This window comes from Heteronotia binoei, chromosome 11 (genome assembly GCF_032191835.1).
Source record: "Heteronotia binoei isolate CCM8104 ecotype False Entrance Well chromosome 11, APGP_CSIRO_Hbin_v1, whole genome shotgun sequence".
Lineage (NCBI taxonomy): Eukaryota > Metazoa > Chordata > Lepidosauria > Squamata > Gekkonidae > Heteronotia > Heteronotia binoei.
The window spans coordinates 78,783,902-78,805,703 of NC_083233.1; the positions used below are offsets into that span (position 1 = coordinate 78,783,902).

Genomic DNA, 21,802 nt, shown 5'->3' on the forward strand with positions numbered 1-21,802 from the left:
CCATTGACCTGATCCAACATGGCTTCTCTATGTTCTGAACCTAGGATGGGGGAAAGGTAAGCAACTGACAATGAGCTATTCCCCCAGGGATGCATGAGGCAGTAAACTGTCCTTGTGGTAGCCAGGCATTGGGCAGTGAGAGAAACAGAGGCAAGGCCTCAGAATTGGGAAGAAGCCCTGATCCTCTCAGTGAAAAATCCTTATATTGATCAGGTGGTGGTAGCAGCTACTCAAGAGTAAAAGAAGAGCCCCCCCCCAGGGAGTTGAGACCCCCATGGAGGGCAGGGTGGAATGGGGTCTGCAGGCTAGAGCAAGCATGTTATGCCACAATTATTTTATTTTTAACCCATCTTTCACCACTATGGGGACCCAGCACTGCTTATGTCATTCTCCTCTCCCCCTTTTTAACCTCACAACAACCCTTATGAGATAGGTTAGACTGACAAAATCTCTCAGTGGACTTCTATGATACAGTGGGGATTTGAACCTTGGTCTCCCAGATCCTAGTCTGAATCTCTAACCACTAATTTAGTGACTATTTTTGGGCACCTACAGGTCTCCTGGTGGTTGCTGCCAGTCTTCCGTTAAAGACCAAAGCAACCCTGAATAGGGCCCTGCTTCCTCCCCCTGCCTTTTAGTGGCGGAAACCAAGGCTGGAATGCTGACAGTATTTGTTATGGTTGCCTAGCAATGGCTGCAGAGAAAATTAATTTCTTAAAAACTACAAGCATTCCTTCAATCATTTTGAAGGGTTTTAAGCTCCCAATATATATATTTTAGATTTCAGATTTTTCTGCAAAACCTGGAGTTTTTCCTCAGGTTATAGGATGACAGATTTTAGGTTATCTTCTGAAGCATTAGTTATTAGGACGGTGGTTGCTATGATGCAGTCGGTATGCAGAAAAAGTGCTCTGCAAGCAGATATACTTGCCCTAATTAGAACCTAAACCAGTGTCTTGTTCCGTTGACTTACTACTGCATTTCAGATATACATAGTATCAGGGCTTTTTTTTGAGCAGGAAAGCACAAGAACACAGTTCCGGATGGCTTGGCATCAGGGGTGTGTGGCCTAATATTCTAATGAGTTTCTGCTGGGCTTTTTCTACAAGAAGAGCCCTGTGTGAAACAATGGTGATGTCAGGGGGTTGCGGTCTAATACGCAAATGAGTTCCTGCTGGGTCCCGTCCCCCGTAGAATGATAGCGCCAGGGACTGTGGGAAATAATGAAACATGAAGCAGTTTCCTGTGTGGAATAGAAACTTTCCCCAAGACTTGCTTAGTTTCTCTGCTCTTTTATACAAGACTTGCAGATGGGACGGCGAGTGAGAAGGCAGATGTTGCTTAACATAATCCATGCACAGCTTGGTCTATCGAGGTGAGCTTTAATTAAAATTGAGCGCTCCAGGTCAGAGACGTTTCTTTGAAGAGCGACTAAATAAATGAGGATAAGCAGCGTTCGCAAAACTGGAAGAGCACGCTAACCAAATCTTGATGTCTGGCACCGTTTAAAACAGAATTTTCTCTGCATTGTTCTCTTTACTGCCCTCTAACTTTTAATTGCCCTGACCTGGATGGCCCGGGCTAGCCCAATCTTGTCAAAGCTCAGAAGCAAAGCAGGTTCGGCCTGTTTTAGTATCTGGATGGGAGGCCACCAAGGAGCTCCTGGGTCACAGCATATGAAGCTGCCTTATACTGAGCTCCATCAGAGTCAGTATTGTCTGCTCAGACTGGCAGCGGCTCTCCAGGGTCTCAAGCTGAGGTTTTTCATGCCTATTTGCCTGGACCTTTTTTAGTTGGAGATGCTGGAGATTGGGACTTTCTGCTTACCAAGCAGATGCTCTACCACTGAGCCACAGTCCCATTCATGGCTCTCCAGGGTCTCAAGCTGAGGTTTTTCATGCCTATTTGCCTGGACCTTTTTTAGTTGGAGATGCTGGAGATTGGGACTTTCTGCTTACCAAGCAGATGCTCCACCACTGAGCCACAGCCCCATTCATGGCTCTCCAGGGTCTCAAGCTGAGGTTTTTCATGCCTATTTGCCTGGACCTTTTTTAGTTGGAGATGCTGGAGATTGGGACTTTCTGCTTACCAAGCAGATGCTCTACCACTGAGCCACAGCCCCATTCATGGCTCTCCAGGGTCTCAAGCTGAGGTTTTTCATGCCTATTTGCCTGGACCTTTTTTAGTTGGAGATGCTGGAGATTGGGACTTTCTGCTTACCAAGCAGATGCTCTACCACTGAGCCACAGCCCCACTCATGGCTCTCCAGGGTCTCAAGCTGAGGTTTTTCATGCCTATTTGCCTGGACCTTTTTTAGTTGGAGATGCTGGAGATTGGGACTTTCTGCTTACCAAGCAGATGCTCTACCACTGAGCCACAGCCCCATTCATGGCTCTCCAGGGTCTCAAGCTGAGGTTTTTCATGCCTATTTGCCTGGACCTTTTTTAGTTGGAGATGCTGGAGATTGGGACTTTCTGCTTACCAAGCAGATGCTCTACCACTGAGCCACAGCCCCATTCATGGCTCTCCAGGGTCTCAAGCTGAGGTTTTTCATGCCTATTTGCCTGGACCTTTTTTAGTTGGAGATGCTGGAGATTGGGACTTTCTGCTTACCAAGCAGATCCTCTACCACTGAGCCACAGCCCCATTCATGGCTCTCCAGGGTCTCAAGCTGAGGTTTTTCATGCCTATTTGCCTGGACCTTTTTTAGTTGGAGATGCTGGAGATTGGGACTTTCTGCTTACCAAGCAGATGCTCTACCACTGAGCCACAGCCCCATTCATGGCTCTCCAGGGTCTCAAGCTGAGGTTTTTCATGCCTATTTGCCTGGACCTTTTTTAGTTGGAGATGCTGGAGATTGGGACTTTCTGCTTACCAAGCAGATGCTCTACCACTGAGCCACAGTCCCATTCATGGCTCTCCAGGGTCTCAAGCTGAGGTTTTTCATGCCTATTTGCCTGGACCTTTTTTAGTTGGAGATGCTGGAGATTGGGACTTTCTGCTTACCAAGCAGATGCTCTACCACTGAGCCACAGCCCCATTCATGGCTCTCCAGGGTCTCAAGCTGAGGTTTTTCATGCCTATTTGCCTGGACCTTTTTTAGTTGGAGATGCTGGAGATTGGGACTTTCTGCTTACCAAGCAGATGCTCTACCACTGAGCCACAGCCCCATTCATGGCTCTCCAGGGTCTCAAGCTGAGGTTTTTCATGCCTATTTGCCTGGACCTTTTTTAGTTGGAGATGCTGGAGATTGGGACTTTCTGCTTACCAAGCAGATGCTCTACCACTGAGCCACAGTCCCATTCATGGCTCTCCAGGGTCTCAAGCTGAGGTTTTTCATGCCTATTTGCCTGGACCTTTTTTAGTTGGAGATGCTGGAGATTGGGACTTTCTGCTTACCAAGCAGATGCTCTACCACTGAGCCACAGCCCCATTCATGGCTCTCCAGGGTCTCAAGCTGAGGTTTTTCATGCCTATTTGCCTGGACCTTTTTTAGTTGGAGATGCTGGAGATTGGGACTTTCTGCTTACCAAGCAGATGCTCTACCACTGAGCCACAGCCCCACTCATGGCTCTCCAGGGTCTCAAGCTGAGGTTTTTCATGCCTATTTGCCTGGACCTTTTTTAGTTGGAGATGCTGGAGATTGGGACTTTCTGCTTACTAAGCAGATAGATGCTTTGCCACTGAGCCACCGTCCCTCCGAACAACACTGAGACAGGCAGTGGCAAACCACCTCTGAAAGTCTCTTGCCTTGAAAACCCCACGAGGGGTTACTACAAGTCACTTCGCACCTCCACCAACTTCTAACTCTTTGTCTAAAATGATGTAGGTGAAACAGACCAAATGTTGAGTCCAGTGGCACCTTTAAGACTAACAGTTTTATTTGAGGTATAAGCTTTTGTGTGCATGCACACTTCCTCAGACACATTCAAATGGAAGTTATCAGTCCATACATATAGGTAAGAGGGTGAGCAGTAAATTAGCATACAACATAAGGAAGATGTTTAGCAGATTCAAGGACCAAACAAGAATAACAAGCTTAGTTCATATAGTTCTGTTTGTTTGGGTTTCATTCCAGGGGGAAACATAGTGAAGGAAATAAATACATCAAACGTTAGAGCCACATTTGGCTTTTCCACACATATTGTGTGGCTCTTGAAGCCCCCACTGCCCCATTGGCTGGCTTGGAGAAAGCATTTGTCTCTTTAAATCACTTCTTCAAGCTAAGCCAGTTGGCAGCTTGGGGAATGCATTTAGTGTTAAAGTTGCTTTCTTTCTGCTTCTCTCTCCCTCCTCCCACCCCCATCTATTTGTCTTCCTCCCTCCCTTGTCTCACAGCTCTCAGACATCTGACATTCGTGTCTTGCGACTCTCAGACATCTGACATTTATTCTATGAGGCTCTTACATTAAGCAAGTTTGGCCACCCCTGCGTTAGAGATTGATGGGCAGATGTATCCTTAACTGTGGAATGCTGAGAGTAATTAACTGACACCCCATTGTTATGCTCCATCTGTCTCTCAAGCATGGAGGCAACTGTTCAAGTAGGTCAAACTGTTGAAGTAATTTAAGCTTGATTTGATAATTATCTGGGAGAACATTCACTTTAGCATTTCTGAACAACAGTACATACTAATACAGGTTTTTTCTTGTCATGTTAACCCAAGGGTGACCAAAATTGCTTAACATAAGAGCCACATAGAATAAACGTCAAACGTTTGAGAGCCACAATGCATGAATGTCAGGTGTTTCAGAGCCGCAAGGAAAAAAGGAATGATAATAGATGGAAGAGGTAGAGGTAGAAATAAAGCAACTTTAAATGCATTTCCCAAGCCACTGGCTGGCTTGGCTTGGATAAGTGATTTAAAGAGACAAATGCCTTTTCCAAGCTGGCCAATGGGGTGGTGGGGGCTTCAAGAGCCACATGATATGTGTGAAAGAACCACATGTGGCTCCCGAGCCTCAGTTTGGCCACCCTTGTGTTAGCCTGTTGCAGCAAAATTAACCAGGTGCTCTAACTTACAAAAGCTTATTCTGCAATAACATTTGTTAGACTTCGTTGTGTTCCTGGACTGCTCTTTACATTTCCCCTTGTGTTCTGCAGTCAGTCAGGTTAAAGTTGTTATCTCTGTGACTTCTTTGAGATGCTAGCAGGCATCTTGAATGTTCAACTTTCCAAGGTTTCTAGAATTTTGATGTGGAAAGACAGCCAGTTTTCTAAAGCTGGTTTAGCTCTTGATTTAATTGTAGTAAACGTACTTCACAGAGTTTTGTGTACAAGATAGTGTTGAATCCATTCCCCGTGCCATTTCATTGTCCAATCTCTACACAGTCATGTATAGAGTTTAAGTATAAGTTGAATTCTTGTTGAACAGGTTCCTGGTTTGCAGCTGTGTAGGCTACTATGTGGATGGGGCTAAACCACATACAGCATAATACCTTCAGAACAGAAGCCATTCAGCAGAGGTTAAGTTTGAATATCACAACACTCATTTAGCAGAAGCTGTCATATCTGCAACTGATAGATCTGTGTTGGTCTGAAGTAGTAGAACAAAGCAAGAGTCAGTTGCACCTTTAAGACCAACAAAGCTTTATTCAGAATGTAAGTTTTTGTGTGCTCTAAGCACACTTCATCAGACAGTAGGATGGAATGGCAAGCAGCCCTAAATATAGAGAAAGTGGGCAGTGAGTTAGATGCGGTCATGGAAGTGTTTCCTTAGCAGATTAAAAGAATCACAAGTTGGGGTCTGGTGTTTGTTAGTTAGTGTTAACTGGGCTGAAACAACAACGAGGGGTAATTAAGTTGGAATAGCAGATTGATGTCCATGTACTAAACCCATTAGTTATCCTGGGTGTGAAGTACAATAAATGAGAGTCTGTTGCAATGTTTTTGTTGTTCAGTAATGTTTTTGTTGCTCGGTATACCTGCAACAGAACAGCCTAAGTAGTTTGGTTTCCTCCTTCCAACTCGGAGTAGAGTGTCTATTCAATGAGGAGCAAAATGTAAATGTTTCCAGGAAGAAGAGGAGCAGGACTGCTTAGGAGGTTTCACTGCTAGGATTCTCCCAAGGGTTCTGTGATGACAAAACCTTTTTTTTTTTTGAAATGCGCTTAAAAAAGTGAATTTCACCTCTTCCATCAAATGCCATCCTGAAGCTGATACTTCCTGTTCCTTAAAGGGAAGCCTTTGGGCCTACAGAATCTTGGCTCCCCCATCCTCAGTCGGTTTCTGTTCTCGTGCATGTGTTCTCGTGCATTCTGTTCTCGTGCATGTGTATAACCCAGTCCCAATCTTGTGTGATGGGTATCATAAGGAAACGTATTAGCTGTGACTGGAGCATTGTCAGCTGCACTGAACTGCTATTAAACTGGGCCAAGTCATGGCTCCTTGGATGGCATTTTTAAAATTGATGGTTAGCGTTCGTTTAGGATCCCCAAGACAACATGTAAAATAATATTCGGCAGTATCTCAGTCTTTCTCAACATGCAGCAGTGCAGTATACCACTCATTAGGCCGTTGTGGTGGTTCAGATCTCCTTTTACCCCCCTCTCTGTCCCCTGGCTGCTGCCCTTTGGGTGCTGACTCGGGAGACGGCATACTCCTTTCTCTCCCACCACTTCCTGGGCTTATGGGTCTTGTTGCTGTCCAAAGGCAGAGAGTGAGGAGTCGGATGCATCCACCAGGCTTCAGCTGAAATATTTTATTTATGTTATTCAGGGCTTTTTTTTTGGTAGCAGGAACCCCCCTTTGCTTATTAGGCCACATATCCCTGATGTAGCCAGTCCTTCAAGATCTTACAGGGCTCTTGGTACAGGGCCTACTGTAAGCTTCAGGAGGATTGGCTGCATCGGGAGTGTGTGGCCTAATATGCAAAGGAGTTCCTGCTACCAAAAAAGCCCTGATAGTTATTTATAGCCTGCCTTTCTCACTTGGATTTGAGGTGGATTACACAGAGTTAGTCAATACAGGATGGGACATTTGATAAACAGTGAAATAGGATTTGGATTGTAGAACCAACCAGTAATCTAAAAAACAGTACTGAAGCAAAGAATAAATATAAACAGTTAACAGTGATATTGGGATGGTCAGCTGAGCTGTCCCTCCTGTGCTGTCTTGCAAGTTGGGACTGTGAAGGCCTTAGCAGTTTCATTGCATAATATTCTTAAACAAAGATCTTCCAGATGACTGTTGAAGTTTAGATTTTGGTGTTTTTTTTGGGGGGGGGTGTGCATTACTCCATTTGCAGGATTCCCCCCCCCCTCCAGTTCATGAACTGACATTGTTACAGTTCTTAATCTTATTTTGTCAGGCATTTATTTGTCAGGCATTCCCCATATTTTCTTCCCTAGTGTGAAGCATCTCTTTGCAGATATGAACTCTATGTACTGTGCCTTCTCAGCTATTTATTTTAATTTAAGAGTAGCTCAGCTACCTGGGGTTTCGGGTAGAGTGTTGGAAGGGGGCACACAAGGTGTCCTGTAGTATTTCCGTCTCTGGAAATCTGGGCTGCGCAGATTGTACTCTGTGCAGATAATTGTAAAACCTCTTGGTGGGAGCCCCAAGTGGAATTGTCAAGATCCTTCGCCAAAAGAGAAATAATGTACTGTGTGAAGTATCAAATGTTGTTAAACAGATATTTATATGTGCTTGTGCATAGTGTGGAAAATAGAGTTCCCTCCATCCAGGAACTGCTGCTGCTGTAAGAAGCGACCTTAGAGCAGCGAAGATGCCTGCTGGCTGCTGAGATAATGGCACTTTATTATAAACACAGATAGTGTCTTGGTATTGAGTGTGTGGTCTCAACATAATTCTGTGTTTGGTTGACAATATCCTGCCAGTTAAAATAGCTTGTTAAATTCCTTCTGTGACATGCATTACTAGGTCATTTCACTTTCCAATGTGTGTTGAATGAATATTTCTGCTTCGTAGGGAGAAGAAATGGGTAACAGTCGGTGACACCTCCCTGAGGATTTACAAATGGGTACCAGTAACGGAGCCAAAAGTAGATGATGTAAGTATTTCAGGGTATTTCTTGGATCTCTAGGGGAATTACATGACAATCTTCAGAAAAAAATGTCAGTTGTTTTTGTGTTGTGGTTGTAGATGGAAGCTAGGAAATACATCCGAGGCTGAAGGAGTTCTGGGTATAACACAGCTTGGCAGTCTTTTCAGATCTTTCAATAAGGGGGGGGGGGGGATCACACAATATTACTTAGCATTGGCAGTCAGTTTGGATGCTCGTGATGAAAATGAGGCTGTGATTATAGCTTTCTTGTTAAATTTATTAAAAAGTAGATGCCTCCTTTTCCAGAGCCAATACCTAATATGCACTCTGGCAATTAACTAAAGGAAAATTGATTTTTAAGGTGGGGGTTGGGCCTTTCTTAAAGATTCTGTTGATTTTCAGACAACCGTTGGTGCTGTTTTTGGCCCATGCTGAAACTAGCTGGAGATTGTGACAATGAACATTGTGTTTTATAGTTGTCTTTATTACCACCTGTCTTTACAGCTTATTAATTAAAATATATCCCATTTTTCCATATGGTTCAAGGTGGCTTATATAATAGTTAAAAACATCCTCAGCTAAAACCAAGGATAAAATGGGAAGCCCCGAATCCCTCTCCATCTTAAAAAGATGCCTGCTATTCAAAGCCCCCTCAAAAGCCCTGGCAAAACGATAGACCTCATAGCATCTCCTGAAGATTTCCAAGGAGAGGACACCCCCCTCACCTCTTCAGAGAGCCCATTCCGCAAAGCCAGAGCCACAGTGGGGATGTCCCAGGCCCTGGTTGATGTCAGATGGGAAAGCATATTTATTATACACCTGCGTTTGTGTGGTCATAATGTTTTTCACCTGCTTTTAATCGGCAGACACGCAGGCTGTTGTCTGGGAAAATCCCTAATACTTGTCAATGCCGGCTGCATCATGAAGCTGTCATATGCCCATCTGCTCCTGATTTCCAGAGTGTGGCCTGACCCCAGCTCTCTAATTTCCAAGCCAGGTCCCCTTTCTTCCCTCCCCACCCCCCACCCCGCCATGCATCTGCCTCTCTTCATTCTCTTAGCAGTCGCTGGGCATGCTGAGAGTGGTGCAGCTGGCACTTTCTCCTTGGAGACCAATTACGTTGCCTTCTAATTGAAAATGCCGCATCTTGTTTTTGCATGGTTTTTTCACGCAATGGATGCTTCTCTCGCCCTTCCCTTTGCTGCTTTATCTTCTGCCGCGATCGTAGCGCTTCTGGGTGTCGTGGGCCAGCTGCTCCATGTGACATTTAGCAAGAGTTGCTGTTCTGTATTGATCTGATGCACAAATAAATGATTTATTTTAAAGCAAAGTGCTTCCTTCCTCCTTCAGAAATAGCCTGCTAAGTGTAATGTGTTAAAGTGAAAGCTATAATTTTATGATCTCTTAATGTAGAATGTGTGACCTAATACCCAATACATAGTCTGCTTTTCCATGTAAAGAAGAAACTGTCAGGTAAATGCTCATCTTCTGAGGTCAAGCATTAAAAATACTGTCTATTAGGGGTGTCAAACATGCGACCCAGGGGCTGAATCAGGCCCCCAGGCAACTGGCTGCTATCTGCTTCCTTCTCCCTCTCTCTCGCTTCCTTCTTCATAACAGATTGCTTTGCAAGGCTTGCTGAATTGCACAGGAGCTACAGAGCAAAGCTTCTGTTTTCTTCATTGGCTGAGGCTCCCCCCTTGGGGAGGAAGGGGGGAGGCAGAACTTGCTTTGCCAGGCTCTCTCAATTGCACAGCAGAGCTACTGAGCCAAGCCTTTCTTCCTTCTATTGGCTGTGGCTCCTCCCCCTCTTGGTCTCCTGGGGAGGGAGGGAAAGAGCCAGAGTTTCCTTTGCCCAGATCCTGGATCCCATAGGAGAAATAAAAAGCACCTTAAGACCAGCCAACAAATGCTAATGTTTTAAGAATGTTTTAAGTGTTGTTTAAAAAATCTCATTGTCTGTGTTCTTTATAAAGTTTATATCTCTACTATCTAACCTTAAATAGGAACACACCCGGCCCGGCCCAACATGGCCTCATTTATGCCAGATTCAGCCCTCATAACAAAATGAGTTTGACACCCCCGGTGTACATCATGTAGTATACTATAGGCTTGTGATCAGGAGCTAATATGTTGCCATGGATGTTGGGATTCAGTGTTTGACACTTGGAGATGCTGTCCTGATTCTTACTGGGACACCTGGCTGAACTGTTCATGTCTTACGCTAGTGTGATGTGGCTGATGGAGAGCAGCATTTGGACTGAGGGTGTCCCTGTTATAAAATCCTGCTCAGCTCCTTGGGTCGCTTTGGTCCAACTCCTAGTTTTTCAGCTGTGTTTACATCATGTGTGGTTGTGAAACTACTGAGGGTAGGGGGAGGAGGCTGTGTATCCTGCCTTAAGCTCCCCAGAGGCAGAGGGGGATAACAATGTAAATAGTAATAGCCCCTCTGAGTATGTGAGCTCTCTAATTTGCTTAATTCCAACTATGAATATCAGTATGAGCTGCAGAGCAAGTGTATGTTTATCTGAGTCCGCTTGCGGACAGGGCGGGATAGAAATCTAAAGTAATAAATAAATCAATAAATCTGTCAGCTCTGAACTTAATATTCCATCTTGTGAGAAAACACTTTTTCTGCCAAGTAACCACCATCCTTTCCTTTTCATGGGCTTGAGGCATTTAGTTCACAAGAAAGTAGTCTTGCTCAGTGTTTTTGCGAGTGCACAAGGTGACAATGTGCTTGAGAGCCAGTTTGGCGTAGTGGTTAAGTGTGTGGACTCTTAGCTGGGAGAGTTCTCTCAGCCTCACCCACCTCACAGGGTGTCTGTTTGTAGGGGAAGGAGATAAAGGAGATTGTAAACCGCTCTGAGACTCTGATTCAGAGAGAAGGGCAGGGTATAAATCTGCAGTCGTCGTCTTCTTTCTGCAGATCCTCACAACATCTGCAGGGGACATCTCTTTAAAAGCTTGCAGGGGCCCAATTCAGCTCAGGGGGTGGGGGAGGAGGGGATTCTGCTTCCCTCTCGTGCTGGTTTCCTGAGCCAAAACACTCTGGGTGGAGTTATTTGCGCCTTTTTACAGCCGCCTGTGCATGCAGTACTTCATGTGCGGCTCCAGAGTGGGGTAAATACCACCCCCCCCCCTGGTCATTTTGCCTAAAGAAAACTGTGGTGAGTTCAGGAACCCCCTCCTCTTGTTGCAGTCCTTGACTGAACCGGTCCCCACAGGTGCTGAGTGGCTTAGGGAAAGGCAACTGAGTGTGGGACACATCTCAGGTAGCTTTGAAATAAAAATGCAGTCGTATTTGACTTGTGAATAATTAACTACTTACTGTCAAATGTATGATGTGACACAAATCACGAGCAAAGAGTTATTCAATAATCTATGTGTCCTGTACAATTTCTTATAATATATATATATTTCCCTTTGGAGCCCATGTAGTGTTGTGGTTAAGAGTGTCAGGCTAGTATCTGGAAAACCCAGGTCCAAACCCTCTTGTGCCACAGAAGCCCACTGGGTGACCTTAGGCCACTCATTCTCATAGCCTCACCTACCTCACAAGGTTCGTTGTGAGGATAAGGAACATATATAATGAACATATGAAGCTGCCTTCTGCTGAATCAGACCCTCGGTCCATCAAAGTCAGTCTTGTCTACTTAGACTGGCAGCGGCTCTCCAGAGTCTCAAGCTGAGGTTTGTCAAGCCTATTTGCCTGGACCCTTTTCAGTTGGAGATGCCGGGGTTTGAACCTGGGACCTTCTGCTTATCAAGCAGATGCTCTACCACTGAGCCATTGGCCCCTCCCCATAAAATGGAGAAGAGAATGATGTAAGCCACTTTGGGTCCCCACTGAGGAGAGAGAAAGGCAGGGAATCAATGAATAAATCAGATAAATAAATAATACTGAAAATATTGTTCTATTGATGGCTCAAGCAGTTGAATAATTGATGCTTCAGTTTAGGGAGTATCTGAAGTGCAAATACAAAGCTTAATTTAGAGGCCCCACCCCTTCCTCTGGTAGTGCTTTTAAATCACAGTATGAATTACCTTGACTTAAAAGTCCAGTCTTGTTTCTGCCAGTTGGAAAATCTGTATTGAGCATGACAACAGCAGGGTATAGCAAAGAATTCTTTTTTAGGTGTCACAGCCTTCTTTCAGGAATCTGTGCAGCTCATAAAATTGCTGGCCTACTCAACTGGTATAATTGGTCACATTGATTTTAATCTGTTCTTTTTGGTTACAGCAATAGATGACGGGGTCATTCAGGTGTTTTTGACCATGCTGTTGTAGTCTTATTACAGGAGAGCTATTCAAGATGATATCATGTTGATAAGAAGGTGCCCATCTATTGATGTCAGTCTTCACTAAAAAAAAATTAAAAAGGTTTTCTGAGAATTGAGCCTGTGTTGAAGGGCACAAGCACCGAATCCTGACCATTAGTCAAGGCTAAATGAGCTCATGATCTTAATCTTGCTTCCTGTTCCAGAAAACTAAGAATAAGAAAAAGGGCAAAGATGAAAAGTGTGGTTCTGAGGTCACTACTCCAGAGAACAGCTCCTCTCCTGGAATGATGGATATGCACGGTGAGTGGGATGGGAATACTAACAGTGGCGGGAGGTGGTAGAGAAAAGAGTCTACAGATACCTGAATTTGATTTCCAAATTGACATATAACTTGCATTCCTGGTTGCGTCCCTCAGCTATATGAAGTAAGGAACAAAAATTAGCACAGAGAAAACAGAAGCCTTCACTGAGCAGAGGTATTGTGTATTGGTTGTTTTGACTCCTGGTTTGTTATGTCTGTTAGCTGAAGCATACTTCATTGCCCTCCAGGATCCTGATTGGCTGCTCTTTTAGAACCAGCCAATCGGAATGCAAGGCATTTCTCTCAGGTAATGCAAATGAAGGATCCTGGAGAGACCAATAGGGTGGATTGCTGCCCACATAAGGGGGCGTGTTTAACTCAGCCCAAATGGATATAAGGAGTGGTGTTGCCTGTTTGTGTTCAGTTCTGCTCTTGGTCAATAAACGTTCTTGCTTACTTCAAGCTGGCTTAATTTACTATATAATAAGAGTGTAACACCTTAATCCAAAAGGTCTAAGGGAGGGGCCATGGCTTAGTGGGAGAGCCCCTACTTCACATGCAGAGGTTCTCATGTTTAATTCCCAGCATCTCCAGTTAGAAGGTTCATGTAGTAGGTGTTGTGAAAGACCTTTCCCTGAAGCCCTGAACAGCAGCTGCCAGCTGGAGCAGACAGTGCTAAGAGCGGTAAAGCGATGGTCAGACTCAGTATAAGGAAGCTTCTTGTGACTGTTGAATAGCAACCTCCACTCTTAAAGTAGAAGACTTCAGTGGGGCTGTCTGAGGGAGAGCACTTTGTGGGCTGCAGCTTTGTGTTGCTGGGAATATGAGTGGAAATGGTAATTGTGAATATTGTTTGATGCTGAAAATGAGGAAGCATGGTGGCGGTGGAGGTTTTGTATGGTCAGAGTGGCTACGGTGTGGATCTTGGCATTATTACAGAAAGTTGTACAGAAGCAAAGATCAAGTCCTGCAAAGCGTTTAAAAGTAGGGATTTATTTAGGGTGCCTGCTTCCTGAGCTCACGTGCCTCTTAGTTTGGTGTAGTGGTTAAGTGTGTGGACTCTTGTCTGGGAGAACTGGGTTTGATTCCCCACTCCTCCACCTGCACCTGCTGGAATGGCCTTGGGTCAGCCATAGCTCTCATATCTGGGAGAACGGAGTTTGATTCCCCACTCCTCCACTTGCACCTGCTGGAATGGCCTTGGGTCAGCCAGAGCTCTCTTATCTGGGAGAACGGGGTTTGATTCCCCCCTCCTCCACTTGCACCTGCTGGAATGGCCTTGGGTCAGCCAGAGCTCTCTTATCTGGGAGAACCGGGTTTGATTCCCCACTCCTCCACCTGCAGCTGCTGGAATGGCCTTGGGTCAGCCATAGCAATCTCAGGAGTTGTCCTTGAAAGGGCAGCTTCTGTGAAAGCCCTCTCAGCCCCACCCACCTCACAGGGTGTCTGTTGTGGGGGGAGAAGATATAGGAGATTGTAAGCCGCTCTGAGTCTCTGATTCAGAGAGAAGGGCGGGGTATAAATCTGCAATTCTTCTTCTTCTTCTTCTTAGGCAGCTGGATATCTGCAGCTTAAAACTTCTCTAGGACAGAATTTGGGCAGCTTCACATTTAGGACCACCAAAGAAAGGGAAGCTTCCTTGGCAGCTTCTTCAGTTGCTAGATATTGGCTTTTTATCTTATTACATATACTAACCCATCCTCCACTGTATTTTAATGTATATACTATAATGGATTATATAACCTCTTGAGAAAACTATGCCCTCTATTTAAACTAACAAAGCCAGAATGTTACCCAGATTTGTGGCAATTCACACCTACGTCATCAGTCTGCTTTTTATCACCCTCCAGTGTTATTTTGGCCCTGCTTTGTTCTAACAAACACAGACCGCAATTTGTGATTCTTTTAATCTGCTAAAAACATTCCCATTATTCTACATACCAGCTCACTGCCCTCTTATATTAAGAATTGCTGCTTGCCATTCCAGTTTTGTCTGATGAAGTCTGCTTAAGAGCATACGGAAGCTTACATTCTGATTAAAACGTAGTTGGTCTTAAAGGTGCAACTTGTCTACTGCTTTGTCCAGTTGCTAGACTGTAGTTGTTTTGGGAGCCTTTCTAAAAACTACTGGAACACTGTACACTGGCAGCACATTGTAATGATGCTGTCAGAAATGGAAACCTCTTGATGCGCTAGTTCACCATGATTTCATTAACGTAGTGGCGAATAGTGCAGCTCCTCATTTGTTGTCAGAGTAGATTCCAGGACATGTGCTTCTCTCCCCTCCCCTCCCCTGTTGTATATCTGTGTAAAGTCTCCGGCCTGATGAAAGTGAATGGGGGAAATTAAGTTTTTTCTCTCCAGAAGCCTGTACTTGACAGATTAACACTCGGAGTGAGTCATTAAATGTTACCATGGCTACCATCGGTGCAATCTGTAATTTTCCAATTCCGGATGTCTCAGTGAGAGGCGAAGTAGATAAGGCGATAGCTTTTATTAGCGGAACAGCTCTATAGGCAAGAGCTTGCAAGCTTTGCAACTCCAGGAGCAATTTTTTGGGCAGTGGGTCGAGGCTGCTTTGTCATCCGGACAGATCTCCCCCTTCTTCTGCTTGAATGAACATCCGTCTGCTTGCAAAGGTCTGGCGATGTGGTTTTGTGTTCAGATGTTGCATTTTTTTATACAAAGCATTTGTTCTTCATATTTGAAGGTCGTGTCCAGTCCCATGGATATGAAAACTTTCGTGTAGTTGGGGCTCCAAAGCAAGGATCCAGAGACCTGCATCCAAAAATCTGTCAACAGAACTAGGGGGAGAATTGATAGCTGAGACTTCTCACTACAGCCAATTCAGCCTTCTGCATTGGCTCTTAATCTGCTCTATAGCTTCTTGGTGCACTGGCGTAATGCCAGCCCACACTGTGCTGAGCCTGGTATTAATTCTGGCACATGCAATGGATGCAGTGTTCCCTCTAAGCTGAGTTAGTGTGAGCTAGCTCACAGTTTTTAGTCTCCAGCTCACACATTTTTGTCTTAGCTCAGGACCTCCTGATGGCGCCTGTGGGATTTTTTTTTGGCCACTATGTGACACAGAGTGTTGGACTGGATGGGCCACTGGCCTGATCCAACATGGCTTCTCTTATGTTCTTAAAAATGGCTTCAGAACAAACTGATTTCTGCAGCAGCTCGCAACTTTAATGCCAGTAGCTCACGAAGTAGAATTTTTGCTCACAAGACCACAGCTTAGAGGGGACATTGAATGGATGGTTAGCCAAGTGTTCTGCTTGAAATATCATTTTCCTGCTTTCGGTGTCTTTCCTTGCTGCCTGTTTAACTGTGTTCGCTGTCACTTGTAACTAGGCAGACCTCATGTTCGTCCCACAGGAGTAGCAAACAGGTGGCTTCAGCCACAGTATTTGTAGCCGTGTCTCCTGTGCATTCCAGTTTTCATGTTTACTGTTCTGCCAAGCATCATTACAAAGCTAAAATCAGAATGTAATGAGGTCTGTAATTACTACCAGCTAGATACTGGTCTCCAGGACGAGATGTGACTGTTTCCTTTAATTAGTAGGTTAACTAAAGCCCGATAGCATAGCTGACTTAGTCACTGAGGAAGATTAGAAACCCTCCATTTCACCCCACAGTTTGCGCTAAAAAGTGGAGAAGTCCTGTAATGCAGAGAGCATCTCAACATGTACAGAACATGTTCATGTACAGAAACTAAGCTAAGAGTTCCTAGAACTCTGCACCCAAGTTGGTTCCTTATTCTTGGATGAAATTGGTTGTTACATAGGCCAAGTGTGTGCAAGTATATTTAACAGGGAGATTTCTGCAAACAGAAATCCAGGTTTCTGAATTAAGTCCATGTGAACATTAAACAGCCAGTAAGTAGCCCAACTGGACAGCTTTGGCAGCTGCAGTTGTTCTTCATATATCAGTTTTAGCTGATAACAACCAGTAATGACTGTTTGTCAGAGTATTCAATCTAGCCTTATTAGTCCATGCTCCAATCACATCCAAGTTAGATTACTGTAATGGGGATAGAATAAAGTTTGAGTCCAGTGGCACCTTTTAAGCCCAACACAAAGCTTAATTCTGGATATAAACTTTTGCGTGCATGCACACTTCTTCAGATATGTCGAAACAGATTTCCTCAAGGGGCTAGTTGCCAGGAAGGGCTAGTTAGAGTCAAGATGCATAAGTAACGGGGATAAGTAGAGTAGATAAGCAGTTGGTAAGACCTGTGAATGGCAGCAAATTAGCATACAAATACAAGAGTTAACAAACAGATGTGAGAACTAAGTTTGAGTCCAGTGGCTGGCACTATCTTTCAGAACTGTCCAGAAACTTCTGTAGGTCTAAAATGTGGTGACCAGGCTTTTGTCAGGGGCTAGGTTTGAGTAGCCTATCTCCTCTGTGCTGAAAGATCTGCACTGGCTTCCCTTCTGTTTCTGGGTGTAATTCCAAGGGCTGGTTTTTGGCTTCAGGGCCTTAATCAGCCTGGGACAAGAGTACTTGAAGGAGGACTACCTCTTCCCGTCCTGTCCATCCTGCCAGTTAAGATTCTCTTCCCAAGCTCTGCTCTGTGTCCCTGCTTACAGAGGTAAGGCAGGTGGGGTGACCAGAGACAGAGCTTTTTCAGTGGTGGCACTTCACTTTAGGTGCCAGGCCAAAACATTTCCTGTTACCCAGTTTTTAGTTGATGGACTCCATATTTTCTTTGCTGTTTTATGAATATCATTTTAGGCTGCTCGGTGTTTGTGTTACATTGTTATATATAGCGCAGGGCCTGCAAGACTGAACTGTTTCGGGTGGCATATAACATCTAGTGGCTGCCAACACATCTGGATCCATAGCGCTTTGATTACCAACTGCCTAGGATCTGTGCGCGTGAGAAAGAAAATATTACATGATCCGCCTGAAGTAGCACCATTGCCGTTTATCTGATTGTTTTATTGTTTTAATATTGCTTTTGTTTACTGTCTATTTTATGCTGTTAGCCGCCTTGAGTCTGTACAGAATGGGCAGGATATAAATATAATGTAAATAAATAATAAATAAATTGTTTATAATTGGCTTGTTTTTAACAGCTTGTTGGTTTGTACTGTTGGTTTTGAGCCACCTTGAGCAGGTTTCTGGAGAGGTGGCATCTAAAAGCTCTGAAGACATTTACTCACCCATGTGGCCCTTTTGGCATTAAGAGCGGATCCATTGCACCTTTACCCTGATGCCATTTGCCTTGCTGATGGAGTTGGGGAGAGGGGCAGTGGGGAAAGGAGACTTCCCTCTACCCCTTTTGATGAAATTAAACGCGCTCCTTGTGAATGGGGTAGACGCTTCAGTAGCAACTGTGGAAGCCAGCATTGTATCTAGTTCAGCGCTTTTGTGTTTGGAGCAAAACAAATTCATACTAGGAGAGCCGGTGTGGTCTAATGGTTAGTGTTGGACTAGGATCTGAGAGACCCCGGATTAAGTCCCCACTTGTGCCATGGAAGATTGCTTTGGGCCAGTCATGTATTCTCAGCCTAGCCTACTTCACAGGGTGGTTGTGAGAACAAAATGAAGAGGAAAAGCCACTCGAGCCCCCTGTGGGAAGAAAGGCAAGGGTGAAATAAATGTTAATGCTGTTTTGGCCCGGCTCGCCAAATCCTTAACACAGAGAATTCCTCTTGATTTGAGAACAAAGTTTGAATGTGCTGCAAATGCAAGAGAATTCTATATAGTGATACCCACAATCCCTACCAGAAAAGTTTGCGAATGCACCATTAAGCCACCCTTCTGCTTGTAGATGACAACAGCAACCAGAGTTCAATAGCTGATGCTTCTCCAATAAAGCAAGAGAACAGCAGCACTTCAAGTCCCACGCCGGAGCAGAACTCGACAGGACAAGCAGATGGTCCTGAAACAAAGTCAGATGACGCTCAGGCGGAAGCGAAAGAAGAGCCTGGTTCAGAAGGTAAATGATCTGTGCTTGTGCTTTGTCTTTTCAGTGCTGGCAGGCCTTCACAGTGATTGGAAGAGGTTGATTGATGGTCAGGCCCCTTTCTTTCACATGCAGAAGATCAAACAAAATCGTGGAAGTTCCCTTTTCTTCTGCTTTGGATGCCAGACTTCCTATTCCCCTTTTATTTTTACTTAACTTTTGCTTTTACTGTGCCTTTGAATAGCTGTTGGCAAAGAGCTTGTTAGGTCACAGTACAAAGCACAGTTCCTTGGCCTGAGAAGCATGCAAATTCCCCCCATTCCCTTTTCATATCCAGGCACCTCTGCTTAATCTTGAGTGGTTGAGCCCTGAGGTGCTGGGTTTCGGCTCCTTTGGTTTAGCCAGGCTTCTTAATTAGCTCCTTTGTAATCATGCGGAGCAAAAGATAGCCAGAGTTTGCTATCCTAAAGCTGCTTGACTGTGCCTGGCATTAAGGGTACATTGAGTTCAAACCTGATTCATCCCAGCTCTAAGTTGCTATCCAAAGCACCTCTGAAACATGTTCACTTTTAGTGTGCATTTTCAAGTACAGTCTGAAGGAATGCAAAATAACATTTTAGTTTTCTTGGTTTTACGCTCATGAGTAAAAGACAGTGTATGGGGAATGTGGACTTTATGATTGAGGAGGGGCCAGTTTGGTGTAGTAGTTAATGCATGGACTCTTATCTGGGAGAGCCGGGTTTGATTCCCCACTTCTCCACTTGCACCTGCTGGAATTACCTTGGGTCAGCTTTAACTCTCACAGAGCTGTCCTTGAAAGGGCAGCTTCTGTCAGAGCTCTCTCAGCCCCACTTCACAGGGTGTCTGTTGTGGGGGAGGTAAGGGAGATTGTGACCACTCTGAGATTCAGAGTATAGGGTGGGATATAAATCCAATATCTTCTTAATGCCCCTGTATAAATCGATGGTGCGGTCTCATTTGGAATACTGTGTGCAATTCTGGTCACCACACCTCAAAAAGGATATTATAGCATTGGAAAAAGTCCAGAAAAGGGCAACTAGAATGATTAAAGGGTGGAACACTTTCCCTGTGAAGAAAGGTTAAAATGCTTGGGGCTCTCTAGCTTGGAGAAACGTCGACTGCAGGGTGACATGATAGAGGTTTACAAGATAATGCATGGGTTGGAGAAAGTAGAGAAAGAAGTACTTTTCTCCCTTTCTCACAATACAAGAACTCGTGGGCATTCGATGAAATTGCTGAGCAGTCAGGTTAAAACGGATAAAAGGAAGTCCTTCTTCACCCAAAGGGTGATTAACATATGGAATTCACTGCCACAGGAGGTGGTGGCGGCTACAAGCATAGACAGCTTCAAGAGCGGGTTAGATAAAAATATGGAGTAGAGGTCCATCAGTGGCTATTAGCCACAGTGTGTATATATATGTGTGTGTGTATGTATATATATATATATAATTTTTTTGGCCACTGTGTGACACAGTGTTGGACTGGATGGGCCATTGGCCTGATCCAACATGGCTTCTCTTATGTTCTTTATCTCCTTGTCTCCGATCATTGAAAGATAATTGGGGCTTCAGTGCAGAAATGCATTAAGGCCCTCTTCTGCCTAGCTGCTTCTTGGGTTCTCTCTTGCCTTTACTGTGTTTCAGGCAGTAGATGCAGAACCCTTTGTTTGGTATTAAGAAAGGTTTTTTGAATGGTGGATCCAGTTGAAGAGAATGCATTTGGTGCAGTTGTATTAATGACATTCTTATGAACGAAGTTTGAGTCCAGTGACACCGGTAAGACCCACAAAGTTTTATTCATGGTATAAGCTTTTGTGTGCACTCACACTTCAAATACGTGCACATGAACATACGAAGCTACCTTATACTGAATCAGACCTTTGGTCCATCAAAGTCAGTATTGTCTTCTCAGACTGGCAGCAGCTCTCCAAGGTCTCAAGCTGAGGTTTTTCACACCTATTTGCCTGGACCCTTTTTTGGAGATGCCAGGGATTGAACCTGGGACCTTCTGCTTCCCAAGCAGATGCTCTACCACTGAGCCACAGTCCCTCCCCTTTTTGGATTTATATCCTGCCCACCACTCTAAATCTCAGAGCGGCTCACAATCTCCTTTACCCTCCTCCCTCACAACAAACACCCTGTGAGGTGGGTGGGGCTAAGAGAGCTCTCACAGAAGCTGCCTTTTCAATGACAACTCTGCAAGAGCTAAGGCTGACCCAAGGCCATTCCAGCAGCTGCAAGTGGAGGAGTGGGGATCAAACCTGGTTCTCCCAGCTTATACTTTGAATACTTTGAATAAAACTGTGTGGGTCTTAATTGATTGTTGTTACCCGCTCAGAGCCCATTTGGGAAAGGGCGGGCTATAAATCAAATATAATAAATTACTTAATTAAAGGTGCCACTGGACTCAAATTTTGTTCTGTTGCTTCAGACCAAGATGGCCACCTACCTAAATCTGTCAGCATTCTTATGAAGTCTGTTTTCTGTGAAACACTATTATTATTCCAGAAGCCATTCTGTAGATACCAGAATAAACTAGCCATTTCTGTGAATTTGTGGTCATACTTTTTTTAGCTTTGTAATTATTTTTGGGGGGTATCTTTGCTGTCTCGCATTGCTTCTCCCCACCCCCCACAGCCCGTCTCCTGTAGGCTGCCCACTCTGCATAAATCTTCCTCAAATGCTTGCAGAGGTTACCTTTTGTATATCCAATCCAATCAAAATACCTTTATTGGCATAGAAATAAAAAGTACAGCATAGCAAATTTACATGGAGTTTCAGCTATAAAAACCAGTCAGACACCAAGAAGGGGAGCTAGTCTTTTGCTCCCTGATTGTTATGGCAGCCAAAAGGTACTTTGCAACCAGGCTTGTGATATGGGGACATTGGTCAGGTAGTAGAAAAAAACCTAATTTTGCTTCAGGTAATCCATAGAAATTAGACAGAATAGGTTTGATTCCACTTGGTATAGTCAGATCCAGAAAAAAATACATTCCATGGGCGTACCCTTGGACAACCTCTATATGCTAAGTGAAACGCAGGCATTCAGAATCCTGAAACAGAGGATCTTAGATATTGAGAAACACTCCCTTTGTTCTTCTGGACATAAAACTTGTTCCGCTTTAGCATTTGGTGTCTTCCCAGATCATGGGCTGCTTGCTGCCTACCTTTCCCAGATGACTTCACCCCAGTTACTCCGGTCTTTTACGTTAGCAAGACTCGATGTTCTACCTTTTGTATATCTTTGTTGCCATGCCTCCCTCTAGTGGCCTG

General features: G+C 44.5%; 1 protein-coding gene across 1 annotated transcript in view; it reads left to right on the forward strand.

Moving 5' to 3' along the window:
• Positions 1 to 21,802, forward strand: part of BCL7A (BAF chromatin remodeling complex subunit BCL7A) — a 41,789-nt gene that overhangs the window by 15,258 nt on the left and 4,729 nt on the right. The window contains exons 2-4 of the mRNA XM_060249439.1: positions 7,930 to 8,011; positions 12,492 to 12,588; positions 18,375 to 18,542. Coding sequence (XP_060105422.1) covers positions 7,930 to 8,011; positions 12,492 to 12,588; positions 18,375 to 18,542 — 347 coding nt within the window. The remainder of the gene's footprint in view (positions 1 to 7,929; positions 8,012 to 12,491; positions 12,589 to 18,374; positions 18,543 to 21,802) is intronic.